Here is a 15421-nt window from a genome sequence, read left to right on the forward strand (position 1 = left end):
ATATTTATTTTTTTATTTTGAAAGAGAGAGTACATACGCATGAGCTGGTGAGGGGCAGAGAGATTGAGAGAGAGAGAGAGAGAGAGAAAATCCCCTGGTAGGCTCTGTGCCGCTAATGTAGAACCCATGGGGCTCGAACCCATGAACTGTGAGATCATGACCTGAGCCAAAGTTGGATGTTTAATTGACAGCCACCCAGGTGTCCCTACAGTTGGTATCTTTCAAGGTATTTGTCTGTTTCGTCTACCTTGTCACATTTATTGGCATAAATGTTTTCATAATATTCCTTTGTTATCTTTCTATTATCTGTAGGGTCTGCAGCGGTGTCTGTTCTTTTATTCTTGATACTGGTGATTTGTGTCTTTTTCTTAACCACTCTGGCTAGACGGTTTTCAGTATTCATCTTTGAATTCAAAGGACAAGCTTTTGATTTCATTAATTTCTCTATTTTTCTGTTTTCTATTTCATTGATTTTTGTCTGTTTTCTTTCTCCTTGCTTTGGGTTTAATTTGGTCTTTTTCTGGTTTTCTTAAAGTGGAAGCTTAGATCACTGATTTGAGACTTTTCTTATTTTTTAATAGTACTTAATGTGTCACTTTCCTGTTAAACACTTGTGTTAGCTGTGCCCCGCAAATTTTGTTTGATATGTTATATTTCATGGACTTCAGTTGACAATATTTTCTAATTTCCTTTGGGATGTCTTCTTTGACCCACAGATTATTCAGAAGTGTGTAGTTTTATTTCTAAATATTTGGAGAATTTCCAGCTATCTTTCTGTTACTGATTTCTAATTTAATTCTCTTGAGTTCAGGTCCTATTTTGTATCATTTCATTCTTTTTCTGTTTATTGGGTTTATTTTAGGGCCCAGAATGTACTCTCTCTCTCTTTTTTAAAAAATTTTTTTAATGTTCTATTTATTTTTGAGAGAGAGAGAGACAGAGCATGAGTGGGGCAGGAGCAGAGACAGAGAGGGAGACACAGAATCGGAACCAGGCTCCAGGCTCTGAGCTGTCAGCACAGAGCGCAACGCGGGGCTTGAACTCACGAACTGTGAGATCATGACCTGAGCCGAAGTCGGACGCTTAACTGTCTGAGCCACCCAGGCACCTTGAGAATATAATCTTTGTGGTAGCTCTTCCATATGTATTTGAAAAGAATATGTATTCTGTTGTTTCGAGGTGCACTGTTCTATAAATGTCAGTTAGGTCAAGTTGATTGATAGCGTTGTTCAGTTCTTCTCTTCCTACTTTTCTCTTGGGGAAAGGTCTATTTGTCAATTATTGTGAAGGAAATGTTGCTGTCTCCAATTATCGTTGTGGATTTGTCTGTATTTCCTTTTAGCTCTATCAGTTTTAGCTCTATATACTTTTATTCATTTTAAAAGGTTTTTATTATTTTTAATATTTACTTATTTTGAGAGAAAGAGTGAGTGGGGGAAGATAAAGAGAGGGAGACAGAGAATCCCAAGCATGCTCTATAGCTGTTAGCACACAGCCCATTGTGGGGCTTTAACTGACAAACTGTGAGATCATGACTTGAGTCGAAACTGAGTTAGATGCTTAACAGACTCAGTCACCCGGGTGCCCCTTAAGTAATCTTTATACCCCACGTGGGGCTCAAACTCATGACCCTGAGATCAAGAGTTGTGTGCTCCACTGATGGGGCCAGCCAAGTGCCCCTGGTCTGCATATTTTAAAACTCTGTGTTTAGGTGCGTGTACCTAATGACAAATGTGATTGGGTTTTGAGTGTTAGAGCAAACTGGCGTTTCTGGGATGAACCTATTTGGTCATGACGTATCAGACTTTCCATGAGCTGCTGGACCCATTTCCTGATACATGGTTCAAGGTTTTGTGTCTTTATTTATGAGAGGTACTGGCTTTAATTTTCTTATAATGTCTTTTTCATGTGTTGGTGTTTGGTAACTGGCCTTATAAAATGAATTGGGGGGTGCCTGGGTGGCTCAGTTGGTTGAGCATCCGACTTCACCTCAGGTCATGATCTCATAGCTCATGAGTTCGAGCCCCGTGTCGGGCTCTGTGCTGACAGCTCAGAGCCTGGAGCCTGCTTCGGATTCTGTGTGTCTCTCTCTCTGCCTCTAACCCACTCGCATTCTGACTTTGTCTCTCTCAAAAATAAACATACATTAAAAAAAATAATAAAATGAATTGGGAAGTTTCCCATCATTGTCCACTGTCTGGAAGGTTTATGTAAGGCTATTATTTATTTCTCAAAATTTTGTAAGACTTCACCAAGAAGTTACCTAGGCTTGGAGTTCTCTTTGTCAAAAGGATTTTAAATTATGGAGTAAATTCTTTAATAATTTTAGGACTATTCAGATTTCCTGTTTCTGTCAGTTTTGGTCAGTTGTGTTTTTCAAGGAATTTGTACGTTTTCTCTAAATTGTCAAATATTTTGATGTAAAGTTGTTTATAAAAGGCTTATTTTGGGATTTTTTTTTTTTTTTTTTTTTTTGGTTTTAGTTTTTAACTAATCTCCATACCCAACAGGGATTGAACTCCATGACACCCAGATTAAGAGTTGCACACTCCACCAAACTGAGCCAGCCAAGTGCCTCTATTTTGGGGTATCTTTAAGATTTTTTTAGGTTTATTTATTTATTTTGAGAGAGAGAGAGAGAGAGAGAGAGAGAGAATGAGTAAGTGAGTTGGGGAAGGGCAGAGGGAGAAGGAGAGAGAGGGAATCCCAAGCAGGCTCTGCACTGTTAGAACAGAGACCAACGAGGGGCTAGAACTCATGAACCATGAGATAAGGACCTGAGCTGAAGTTGGGTGCTTAACTGACTGAGCCACCCAGGCACCCCTGTCCTTTTTATTTCTGGTTGGAAACTTTTTGTTGATAAGTCTGATTTTTTTGTTGGTAAGTTTGGCTTGAGGTTTATCAATTTTATTAATCTTTTCGAAGAACCACCTTTTGGCTTTCTTTTTTTTAAATTCTATTTATGTTTTCTGTTTCATTGGTTTCCGTTCATTATTTCCTTCCTGAAATTTACCTTATTTGATTTGTTCTTTTCTAGCCTCTTATAAGATTTTCAATTGTTTTCTAATATATACATGCACAGTTGTAACTTTCCCTTGAAGCATTGCTTTTGCTGCGTTCTGCAAGCTATGATGTGTCATATTTTTGCTTTCATTCATCTTAAAATATTTCTAATTTCCTTTATGATTTTTTCTTTGATTTATGGATTATTTAGACATACATTGCTTACTTTCCAAATATTTGAGGATCTTTCCAGTTAAACTTCTTTATTTATTTCTAGCTAATTCCACTGTGGTCAAAGAGTATATTCCGTATGATACCTGACCTTTGAAAATTGTTGAGCCTTAGTGAGCATATGGTCTGTTTTATGTGCCCATAAAAATAATGTATTTTGTGGGTGTCATCTAGACACTTGTCATTTAGATCAAGTATTGTGTTCTACATATGTCTGTAAGTTCAAGTTTATTATTTATATTGTTCAGATCTCTTATGTCCTTACTGATTTCTTTGTCTACTGTTGTATTAGTTACTGAATGACATTTGTCAAAATCTCCAAATATGACCGTGGCTTTATCCTTTTTTTCCCTGTCAACTTTTATTTTATATATTTAAGCTCTATTATCAGATGCATACCAATTTAGAATTGTTTTGTCTTCCTGTTGAATTAACTCAATTAGTATGAAATGTTCCTTTTTATGTTCTTGCCTTAAAGTTTTCTTTGTGATATTCGTGTATACATGGTATATAGTATTTATATTCTTTTGCTTTCAACCTTTTTTGTGCCTTTATTTTATTTATTTTTTTTTTTTTTAAATTTTTTTTCAATGTTTATTTATTTTTGGGACAGAGAGAGACAGAGCATGAACGGGGGAGGGGCAGAGAGAGAGGGAGACACAGAATCGGAAGCAGGCTCCAGGCTCCGAGCCATCAGCCCAGAGCCTGACGCGGGGCTCGAACTCACGGACCGCGAGATCGTGACCTGGCTGAAGTCGGACGCTTAACCGACTGCGCCACCCAGGCGCCCCTGTGCCTTTATTTTTAAAATGTTTCTCCTAAGGGTGCCTGGGTGGCTCAGTCGGTTAAGGGTATCTGACTCTTGATCTCGGCTCAGGTCATGATCTCACGGTTTGTGGGTTCGAGCCCTGCGTTGGGCTCTGTGCTGACAGCTCGGAGCCTAGAGCCTGCTTCATTCAGATTCTGTGTCTCATTCTCTCTCTGCCCCTCCCTGACTTGTTCTCTGTCTCTCAAAAATAAATAAATGTATTAAAAATTGTTTTTAAATGTTTCTCCTATGTGTAGCCTAGTCTTTTTTAAAAAAACTTAGTCCGAACATTTTTGCTTTTTAATTAGCTCATATATTTTGTTTATATTTAATGTAATTTGAGTTTATGTTTAATGTATTACTATATTTAACGTTATACATAAGTTGAGTTTATCTTTAACGTAACGTAAGTTGAATTTTCTATTTTCCTGTTTTTTTTTGTTTCTTCTTCTTTTGATTAACCAAGTACTTTTATTTTTCTTCGTTATTAGTTCTTTAGTTTTATATTCTTTTTTCTTGCACGTGTTACTCTATAGATTAACAATATGCATCTTTTTATTTTTAAAAGTAGTCCAAGATTTGATGTGTTTTTATGTTTTTAAATTTAAAAAAATTTTTTAAAAGTTTATTTTGAGAGAGAGACAGTGCAAGTGGGGGAGGGGCAGAGAGAGAGAGGGCAGAGAGAGAAGCCCAGGCAGGTTCCACATTGTCAGGGCAGAGGGAGATGTGAGGCTCAAATTTATGAACCATGAGATCATGACCTGAGCTAAAACCAAGAGTCAGACACTTAACCCACTGAGCCACTCATATGCCCCAAAACTTTTTTTTCTTTTTTTTTAAAGTGAGCTATATGCCCACTGTGGGGCTTGAACTCATGACCCTGAGATCAAGAGTCACATCCTCTACCAACTGAGCCAGGCAAGTGCCCCAACATATACATCTTCTAAATTATTACATTGTACCTTAAATGTGTGCTTTTACCACTTTCAAAACAATACAGGAATTTTATAGCCATTTCACTACATATATCTACTCCTGCCTTTTGTGCTATTGATGTTATGTTTTACTTCTTCATAAGTTTTAAACCCCTAAGACGTTATTGTTACTATGTTAGCCAGTCAGTATTCATTTATATTGATCATAGAGCTAACCTGTCTTGTGCTTTGATTCATCCTGAAATTCTTTGCTTTGTTTTTATCTGGGATCATTTATATATATATATTTAATGTTTACTCATTTTTGAGAGGGAGGGGAGGGGTAGAGAGAGAGAGATGGAGACACAGAATCCATAGCAGGCTCCAGGCTCTGAGTTGTCAGCACAGGGCCCGACATGGGGCTCAAACTCACGAACATGACCTGAGCCGAAGTTGGATGCTTAACCAACTGAGCCACCCAGGCACGCCTATACTGTATTTATTGAAAGAAAATCCACATATAAGTGGATGTGAACAGTTCAAACCTGTGTTGTCTGAGGGTAAATTGTAGTTTTACATAGTTTTACAGTTGTTTTTGGTGGGAAGGTTTCCTGTGTTAAAAAAACAAACAAACATAGTTGTGGCCAGAATCAGAGGTCCTGGGTGTGTTTTTGACAAGGTTCTTAAGCAACTGTTTTCATACATCATGGCAGTTTGGGTGATATTACAGAACCCACCTATATTTTTACTGACTTCATCCACTTTACAGTACACTTATAGTGTATTTTACTTTCAATTTATTGGTTACATCATTGGATCTATTTTTCAGGGAATGGCTTGTTTTTAGCCATCTTCTATCTCATGGAAGGAAAAATTAGATTTTCTTCTTTATCTTTTCCAGTCTGGTCTTTGGAAGCCAAAAAAAAGGGGCTTCCTTTTTCTAATTTTAAATTTCAACTCTTTAGAATTCATAGAGTCCGTGGTATCCCAGTATTTTAGAAGATAAAGGATTAGTTTTAAAACAGAATAGCAAATAGTTGAACTATCTGTTCTTTTTTGGATTGACTGTGTAGTGTTTTGGAATTTGAATGCATTAGATTTTCCTTACAGACATACACTCCATAATAAAAACTCAGCATTACAATCAGAAATCAGAGGAGAAATATGTATGCGTAATGTAATTTAGACACTGAGATGGTTTAACTTCACTTTGATTCCGTGTTTATATTCTAAATGTAATTATACTAACTCTAATGATTTTTCCATGAAAAAATACTTGCATTTAAATTTTATGATGGGGCACCTGGGTGGCTCAGTTGGTTAAGCGTCCGACTTTGGGTCGGTCATGATCTCACAGTTGGTGAGTTTGAGTTCCACATTGGGCTCCGTGGGCTCTGTGCTGTCAGCGTGGAGCCTGCTTAGGATCCTCGCCCCCCCCCCCAACAACCCTCCCAGTTCCTGAGCTCGCTCACTCTCTCTTTCTCAAAAATAAACATTGTAAAAAATCAATTTCATGATAAACTTTCATCACAATTCATTTGTTATTATTTTTATTTTTCTTCATTTAAATTATTTTGGTATTTCATTTTTTATTTTATTTCTAGCGGGGATAAATGTTTTTCAGCGTATATCCTAAGACAGTGCTACTCAAAGTGTGGTCTGAGAACCAGGGCCAAGTTTGAGAACTAATTTGAAACAAAGTAATTTATGGAAACTGAGAGTGAAAGTTTAGAAATTTCATAACATTTGACATGATGGCTACGTTCTTTTTTTTTAAGTTTATTTATTTTGAGAGGGGTGGGGAGGGGCAGAGAGAAGAGGAGAGAGAGAATCTCAAGTAGGCTCTGCACTGTCAGCACAGAGCCGGATGTGAGTCTTAGAAAGTCATGGACCTCGAGGTCATGACCTGAACTGAAATCAAGAGTTAGACACTTAACTGACTGAGCCATCCAGGCACCCCCATTCTTTTTTTTTTTTTAATGTTTATTTATTTTGAGAGTGTGCTCAAGAGTGGGGGAGGGGCAGAGAGAGAGAGAGAGAGAGAGAGAGAGAGAGAGAGAGAGAATACCAAGCAGGCTCCATGCTGTCAGGGCAGAGTCCAATGTGGGGCTTGATCCCTCGAACTGTGAGATCATGACCTGAGCCAAAATCAAGAGTTGAATGAATGCTTAACCAACTGAGCCACCCAGGTTCCTGAGAAGCTCTTTTTTTAGTTTATTTTGAGAGAGAGCGAGAGCGCATGGCAGGGGAGGGAGAGAGATAGAGGGAGAGAGAGAATCCCAAGTAGGCTCCGCACCGTCAGCACAGAGCCAGCCCGATGTGGGGCTCCAACCCATGAACTGTGAGATCATGACCTGAGCCAAAATCAAGAGTCAGACACCCAACTGACTGAGCCCCTCAGGTGCCTTGAGAAGCTCTGTTTTAAAGGATAGTTTGGTTCCTCATCAACTAACTATATAAAATTCTATAAAATTTAGCTGCTTCCATTATATGTTTCCTTTTCTGGCCTTCATTTTAGTGAATTCTGATTACATTTTGTACGTCTAAATTTTATAAAGATTACATTTTTTGGTGATGTCTCAGTTAACAAACTTTGTTGCTTCTAGTATAGTATTAATAGTTTGAACTTCTGTCATTTCTTTGAAACTTTTTCCCCCCTGGATCAGTTTTGCAATTGACAGTGTTACTAATAACATGGTAGGATAGGACTGGAAGGTGGAATCAGAGCTTCTTCGGGTCTCAGAAATCTTTGTTCTGCAACTGCTGGGTCGTTATTAGCTGCAGCCCAGGGAAGATGAGGAGGCAAGGGCAGATGGCAGTACCACGACCGGGCCAGTCCGGGCCCAACCGGTCTGCATGAGAGAGGATGCGAGAGGAAGGGCGGGGCGCAAAGAGAGGGCATCCAGGAGACTCGACGAGAGAGGAGTTCTGGGATTCATGGAGAACCGGTGAGGTAAGAGAGACTTGGGGGAAAGATGTGGATACAGAGGCCTTTGGGGAGTTTTGTTGTGTGTTGTGTGATGTAGTTCTCCCTTTGTTGCTTTCTCAAAAAAGCATCAGTCAAGAGCTTTATCACTCTTAAGACACTTTGTGAGGTTTTATAGTCCTTTTGCGGCACATCTTGAAGCAGCACATTTGGTTTAGGTGTCACGACTGTAAGACGCTCATGTTTGAATTCTACCTTTTCTTTTTTTTTTTCACTTAAAAATCATTATCAGAAAAATTTCCATTTCACTGAGAGCTCTTTTTTTTTTTTTTTTTAAGGTTTTTAAAAATGTTTATTTTTAGGGCGCCTAGGTGGCTCAGTCGGTTAAGTGATCAACTCCAGCTCATGGTTCATGAGATCGAGCCCCATGTCAGGCTGTCTGCTGTCAGCACAGAGCCTGCTTGGGATTCTTGGTCTCCCTTTCTTTCTGCCCTTCCCCCACACCTGCACGCGCGTGTTCTCTCTTTCTCTAAACGTTAAAAAAAAAAGAATACATTTTTACTTGTCTCCTCCCTCCACAATTGCTTAAAAAAGACAATTTTTAATGACTCAGTTACAGTCCAGTGTATGAATGTACCATTGTTCACTTAACCACTCCTGTAATATTGGATGTTTAGGTGTTTTCCATCTTTTTGCTAAAATAATTAATGTTGGGACACATGGGTGGCTCGGTTGGGTGGGTGTCTGACTCTTGATCTCAGCTCGGGTCATGATCTTGCGGTTTCTGGGTTCGAGCCTGCGTCTGCCTCTATGCTGGGCAGCATGGAGCCTGCTTGGGATTCTCTCTCTCCCTCTCTATCTGCCCCTTCCCTGTGTGTGTGCTCTGTCTCTCACTCTCAAATAAATGAACTTCAGGGAAGAAGAAAAATAATGTTGAAATGAACAGTGTGATGATTAGTCTGTGCAGATCTAATTATTTCCTTAAGAATAAGAATTACTGGGTTGGGAGTCATACACAATGATCAGATTCTTGGTGTGTGTTCACAAGTCACTAATAATTTTTCGCGATGCAAATATTGCCAGGCTGTGGCTTGAAGGTCACAAAATCCTTTTAAACAGAGAAGGTCATCTTCATGTGACTCCTCTCTAATACGTGTTCGCAGAGGGCAGCAGGCCGAGAACGTCGGACGGATGAGAACTTCGTTTTGGGATTACGTGATAGTCTGTTTCAAGACTTAACAGATTCTAATAATCAGGAAGATTTTCCCTTTGTCTGGTTGTATATATGCTCCCTTCTTGTAGAATGGAGAGAACTCTGATTCTTCCCCCCTTTTCTTGTAGAGCTCAGAGTGAATTTTTTATTGTTTGCTCCTTGTTTTTCTTCTTTCTAGATGGAGGAGTCTAATAATGATGTTAAATTACATCATGTAACATTCCAGTGGTTATGAAGCACTTCGATATAGTTATCTCACTTAATCTGGTGGCATCCCTGTGAGGCAGATGTCTATATTCGCAGAAGAAAGAAAATGAGACTCTGGCCGAGGTTGCCCAGAACTGAAACACAAAGCCAGGGTGTCTGGTGTACTGTCTGGGCAGTGCAGAGCAGGAATTAAGACTGTGGGTTCCAGGGCTAGAGAACGTGGTTTCAGAGCATGGCCCTGTCACTACTAGCTCTTGGGACAGGTTCGTAATCTGTCTCAGTTTCTTCGTCTGTACAGTGGGAGAGGTAATAGTCCTTGCCTCCCGTGGTTGTTAGGAGGACTAAATAAATATGCATAGTGTGTAGCAGAATACCTGACAGATGTTGAGCAAATACCGGGTGTTACCGCTACGACGGTTCTCCCCACTCCACCGTCACTGTCGCCACATTGTAGGCTTCTTTGATTTCCAAGGCCAGTGAGCTGGCAGCTTGTTTTTCATTTACGATTGGCTTCTTGGGTTAAGTTCTGGGAGCGGTTGTTTTGGAGATTCTGATGGTGTTCTCGGTTTATCTGCAGAAGAGCAAGGCAATGAAGAAAGTGAGAAAAGGCGAAAAAAGAAAAAGGGTACCAAGAGGAAACGAGATGGAAGGGGTCAAGAAGAAGGCACTTGGGCTTGCGACCTGAAGCTGGACGACGTGCTGGACCGCACGCTGGAGGACGGCGCCAAGCAGCACAACCTGACCGCGGTCAACGTGCGCAACATCCTCCACGTGAGTAAGGAACGCGATGGACACGCCTCTTGGAGAGCACGTGAAACACTCAGGGAATTCTTGGTTCTTAGTATGGGAATTGGTGATTTTGTGAGGTGCATGCGCCAAAAAACTTTTTCCCTCCCAACACGCTTTCTCATTGCACTCAGCACGCATTGGAAATCTGAACACACATTTAAAGAGACCTTAACTGGGAAGGTAAACTGTTCCTCTGCTTCCTCCACTGACTTGATGGGTTGTCCTCGTGGTTGGCAGACTCAGAGATGATAATGTTCACAGTGGACCTGCTCTTTGGTGGGTTGATAGATCTGAAAAGATGCCAGGTTAACGGTTTACTGTGCACATTTGCTGTTACTGTTCTTTGATATGTATCAACACGGCCATTTACAAAACCTTCGTTGCTTGTTACTGCTTCTCTGAAGCACGTAGTCCGTTATTTCGGAATCTCATTCATGCTCTTGGTAGCTGCCAATGGGATCCATCTGTTTGCTGCTTTATTACAGTTTGAACTGTGTGCTTCTGTCCAGAACTGGCTTTACCCCAGTCTGAAGCCGTTTCAGTTTCTGGCTCTCATCTGTCCATTCCGTGTCCACATGCAGTGGACATGTGTCCACTCTAGCAGAGTTACAGAGGACTGAGCGTTGTCTAGATTACACATCTTTGTTGCATAAAGTGAAATTTCATCTTTCTCCAGGAAGTAATCACAAATGAACATGTGGTAGCTATGATGAAAGCAGCCATCAGTGAGACGGAAGATATGCCCATGTTTGTGAGTAGTTGACTGTTACCCTTTAATGTCAGGGAACTGAGCTATGTAACGGGGCTGCGCGTAGGGCGTTACTTGGGACCGTGTAAATAGCTTGGTGGTTGGGGGCAGAGGTAGCATCTCAAAACCCCAGGTACACGTGATGATTTTTATTGACTGTTTTCTTCTCATTTTCCCTGCCTCAGGAGCCCAAAATGACACGCTCTAAACTGAAGGAAGTGGTGGAAAAAGGAGTGGTGGGTGTTCTGTTTTTTTTTTTCTTTATTTAGTTTGGTAAATAAAATCTAATTACAGGTTATTTGCGGGGGAAAAATATATAGGAAGGATTTACTATGGTCTGGGTTTGCATCCTGAAATACTTGTGAAAGAGAAATAGAGACAACATGTGGAATCAATATCAGAGATTATTCTAGTTGATGCGGAGGTCTTGCTTTTTGGAAGTGCTGGGTAGATAACCATTTAGCACGGTTGAAAGCGTGAGCAGGGTCAGTTTTCCTATTCACGTTATATGTGGCATTATAGCATTTTTCCAAGTATGTTCCAGGGAGCACTTGCATCAATGTCACCTTGGCGTGGGGTCCCTCAGGAGTGCTAATGAAAAATGCGTATTCCTTGGCTCGCCTCAGACCCAGAACGGGGAGCTGGATGTAGGGCCTGGGAACATGCATTATTGGAAACAGCAGCTGGCTGTTTTGCACACTGAGAGATGAGAGCCATTTGAAGACTTCTGGAGTATTCTGGTGCAGATGCTGGGAGCCATTTAAATCCTACTCAACAAGTCCAGTATGTGCTCAGCACCTGTGACAGGCGGGCGATAGTTCTGAGGCGGTCCACTTTCTCTCCAGTGTAGGGAAGATTTGCCTTGAGGACTCATGATGCGTATTGGTGTTCTTGTCTTTTTTCCGGTTCTGTTCTTTGCAGCTGTATAGAAGAAATAAGTCCACGTGACCTTCCCTCTAGTAGAAGAAAACTAGTATGTCTTTTTGTAATATTCTTTTCTTGCTAAATGTCTCTCAGTTTTTTATTGGTCTTCACGTGAGAAGGCTTTGAGTACATACACTAATCTGATCCTTTTCTTCTGCATGTGCCTACTTTGTCCGTGTCCTTTTAAAAGTATGCGTGGAGTCTCCTGCTGCAGATGTTGTTTAACTAGTATGGATTAAAGTTAGGTTATCCCCTCCGTGTTTCAGGTACCGTATTTCTCTTAATGCAGCCAAGGATTGCATTGGCTTGTTTTTGACAGCCGTTGTATTGTTTTGTCTGATCAGCTAACCCCAGTTGCATATAGTGAAATTTCATTTCTCCGGGAAGTAATCACACATGAGCCTGTGGTAGCTCTGATGAAAGCAGCCATCAGTGAGATGGGAGTTCTGTGAAGTCTGCCTGACATACAAAGTATAATTGAAAGTAATTCCATATTTGATTTGGAAACAGAGATCCAAAGCAGGCTCTGGGTTGTGTTTACCAACCGTGAGTAAGAATAGATAAGCTGGACAGCCCAAGATGTTAGTGTATGTGGGACAGCAAGGACTGAAGTCCAAGTTTCCTGCTTCTTAATGCTTAATAGACGGACTCCAGGACTCCAGCACACTTCCGGATGCTGCCTCGCCCCGCCTTTTTGGATGGATTTGGCAGTAGGGAACCTGATTGGTTTAGAAACACACCCGGGAAGGAGTGTGGACCAGAATCACATCATTCCCTTTACCCTATACTGGGCCTAGTTCAACAGAGCAAGGGAAGGGGCTGGGACATGGCAGGGCTGAGGAGATGTGGAGAGGCTGAGGCTCCTTGTGGAGATAGAACCCAGTGCCTCTTGGGTTGTGCTCACTAACCCGATTTTCACTGGGTCACCTTAAATGCTCAAGAAATTATACACTTTTTGTCAGCAGCATGTAAGAGCCTTAAAAAAATTCTTTAAAAACATTTCACTCCAACTCTGTTATTTTAAAACATACAAGAAGTTAAAATAATTTTATAGGAAATTTAGATTCCATCTAGATTTAACTGTAAAATTTTGCCATATTTTACTTTATATGTTTATATCTATCTCTTGTTTTTTTCCTGTACTATTTGAAAATAAGTTGAGGACAATTTGATACTTTACCCCTAAATCCTTCCAAAAGAACTGGTCATGGCTGGCTCTTGGGAGGCACATTTACGTTGGATTTATGTGATTGATTAAAAAAAATACCGATGTCAAAAAGGCTACCGTCACCTATAGTATCTTAGGTATGTGTATTATTATAGTTTACAAATAGTTTTTTTTTAATGTTTATTTTTCAGAGAGAGAGAGACAGACAGACAGACAATGAGTGGGGGAGGGGCAGAGAGAAAGAGGGAGACCCAGAATCCGAAGCAGGCTCCAGGCTCTGACCTGTCAGCCCAGAGCTCAGTGTGGCTTTTGAATTTGTGAACAGTGAGATCATAACCTGAGCCAAAGTCAGTCAACCTACTGAGCCACCCAGGTGCCTCACAGATAGTTTTCAAATTCATTAATCCATGTGAACCCAAGTTGTGATAGAAAGTCAGGGGTGCCTGGCTGGCTCAGCTGAAGAGCACGTGACTCTTGATCTCAGGTTCGTGAGTTTGAGCCCCACAGTGGGGGCTAGAGTTTATTTAAAATATATAAGTAAATAAAGTAGGCAAGACCGATGCTTTTTCTACTTATAGTTAATAAAGTCTCACTAGGGTTAAGGCAGAGATGCTAGATTGAAATAGATTCTTCTCTCCTTTTCATCTGATAAGCTCTGACAAACAATTGAGAGTATACCCTTGGAGATAATTAATATTCCTTGATCCCTGCACCTACACGTTAGGTACATGGATGGCTCTTTGTGATGGTGAAGAGGAGGTAAAATTGAAAAGCCGTCTATTTCGGTGAAGAGAACGTAATTATTTATATTCTTTGTTGGTAGGTAATTCCAACATGGAATATTTCACCAATTAAGAAGGCCAATGAAATTAAGGTAAACTTGGAAGAGGTAATTCTTTTTTCCAGAAAGACTTCATCAGTTTTGAAATCTAAGTACTTCCTTTCTATTTAATTTTTGGGGGATCTGTCTTCTTGTTTTAATTCGATCTTTGTTTTTTTTCCTTTCCATTCCTCTTAGGTTTGACTCTCACGCTAGGAATCTCTTTGCCCGCTGCCTGTTGTTACTTGCTATAGCTGCTCATTGTGCTGTTAGGATTTATTTCTTTCCTGCTCTGCTTTCTTCCTCTTATTTTCCAAGTACGTATGATTTGTGTTTCCTGTAACTTCATTCTTTCTATAATTTGTGCTAACGCAGCCCCCTCAGTTTGTGGATATTCACCTCGAGGAGGATGACTCCTCAGATGAGGAGTACCAGCCAGATGAAGAAGAGGAGGACGAGACGGCTGAAGAGGTCAGTGGCTCCCCCCGTGAGTGTTAGCTGCTAATGGAGAAGAAATGAGACCCAGGAAGGCCTCCTTAGTGTTGTCACTTGTCCTGTAGAGAGGAACGAGGCACATTTCTTTTTTCTGCTCATTTCTTTGCATAAATCCAAGACTGCGGGGCATTTTCTCTTCTTCCTACTACTCCCTTAATGTTTTCGTGTCTTATGTTATGAAATAGAACACACATCTAATGTATAGAACTGCGCACAGAATAAAAAAAATTAAAAAAAAAATTTTTTTTTAACATTTATTTATTTTTGAGACAGAGAGCGACAGAGCATGAACGGGGGAGGGTCAGAGAGAGAGGGAGACACAGAATCTGAAACAGGCTCCCGGCTCTGAGCTGTCAGCACAGAGCCCGACGCGGGGCTCGAACTCACGGACGGCGAGATCATGTCCTGAGCCGGAGTCAGGTGCTCAACCAACTGAGCTACCCAGGCGCCCCCGGAATAAAAATTTTTAAATACAGCTTAAATAATTATAAAGCCAGTCCTCCCGAGAGTTCTCCATACTCCTTAAATGCAGCCCCACCAGCGTACCCGCGTCCTCTTTCTCTGTGGTTCTGTCGCCTAAGTGGGCAGCGCTGCGCGTGCTGCTTCTAAACTTACATGTGCTCCCCCATGTCTGGCTTTTTTGTTTTTTTGTTTCATCGCTGACCCTTTGTGATTCTTCTATACAGTTGCTTACAGCCACAGTTTGTTCGTTCTCATTGCTGTGTAATATTGTTTCTTAGTGCATTCTTTGACTTGTTTGTAAAAGGATTTTAAGCCAATGTCTTGTGATTTTAATGAGAAGACCAATCTGATTAGCTTCCGAATATTAAACTTCTGTTTAAGGTTTATTTTCTCTTACTTTAAATTGATTCATTTTCTTGAGATACTTCAGACTCAGTGGAATGACGTAGGGGCAGAAATGTGAACACGAACTGGGTTTGTCTTGTAGAGTTTATTGGAAAGTGATGTTGAAAGCACCGCTTCGTCCCCACGTGGGGCAAAGAAATCCAGATTGAGGCAGGCTTCCGAGGTGACTGAAACGGACGAGGAGGGCGGCGTATTATCGGAGGTGAGTCGGCACCGAGCACAAGAGACGAGGATGGGACTGCGCCGCAGGGTGGCTGTCCGTGGGATGCTGAGCCGTCCCCCTTGAGCACACGCCACTTGGTCCCGCT

General features: G+C 40.9%; 1 protein-coding gene across 1 annotated transcript in view; it reads left to right on the plus strand.

The window, feature by feature from the left end:
- The window catches only part of GON4L (gon-4 like), a 72752-nt gene that overhangs the window by 14693 nt on the left and 42638 nt on the right, over window positions 1-15421 (plus strand). Inside the window, 6 exon segments of the mRNA XM_030303274.1 lie at window positions 9880-10073; window positions 10768-10842; window positions 11025-11075; window positions 13755-13805; window positions 14127-14222; window positions 15196-15315. Coding sequence (XP_030159134.1) covers window positions 9880-10073; window positions 10768-10842; window positions 11025-11075; window positions 13755-13805; window positions 14127-14222; window positions 15196-15315 — 587 coding nt within the window.

This window comes from Lynx canadensis, chromosome F1 (assembly GCF_007474595.2).
Source record: "Lynx canadensis isolate LIC74 chromosome F1, mLynCan4.pri.v2, whole genome shotgun sequence".
NCBI lineage: Eukaryota > Metazoa > Chordata > Mammalia > Carnivora > Felidae > Lynx > Lynx canadensis.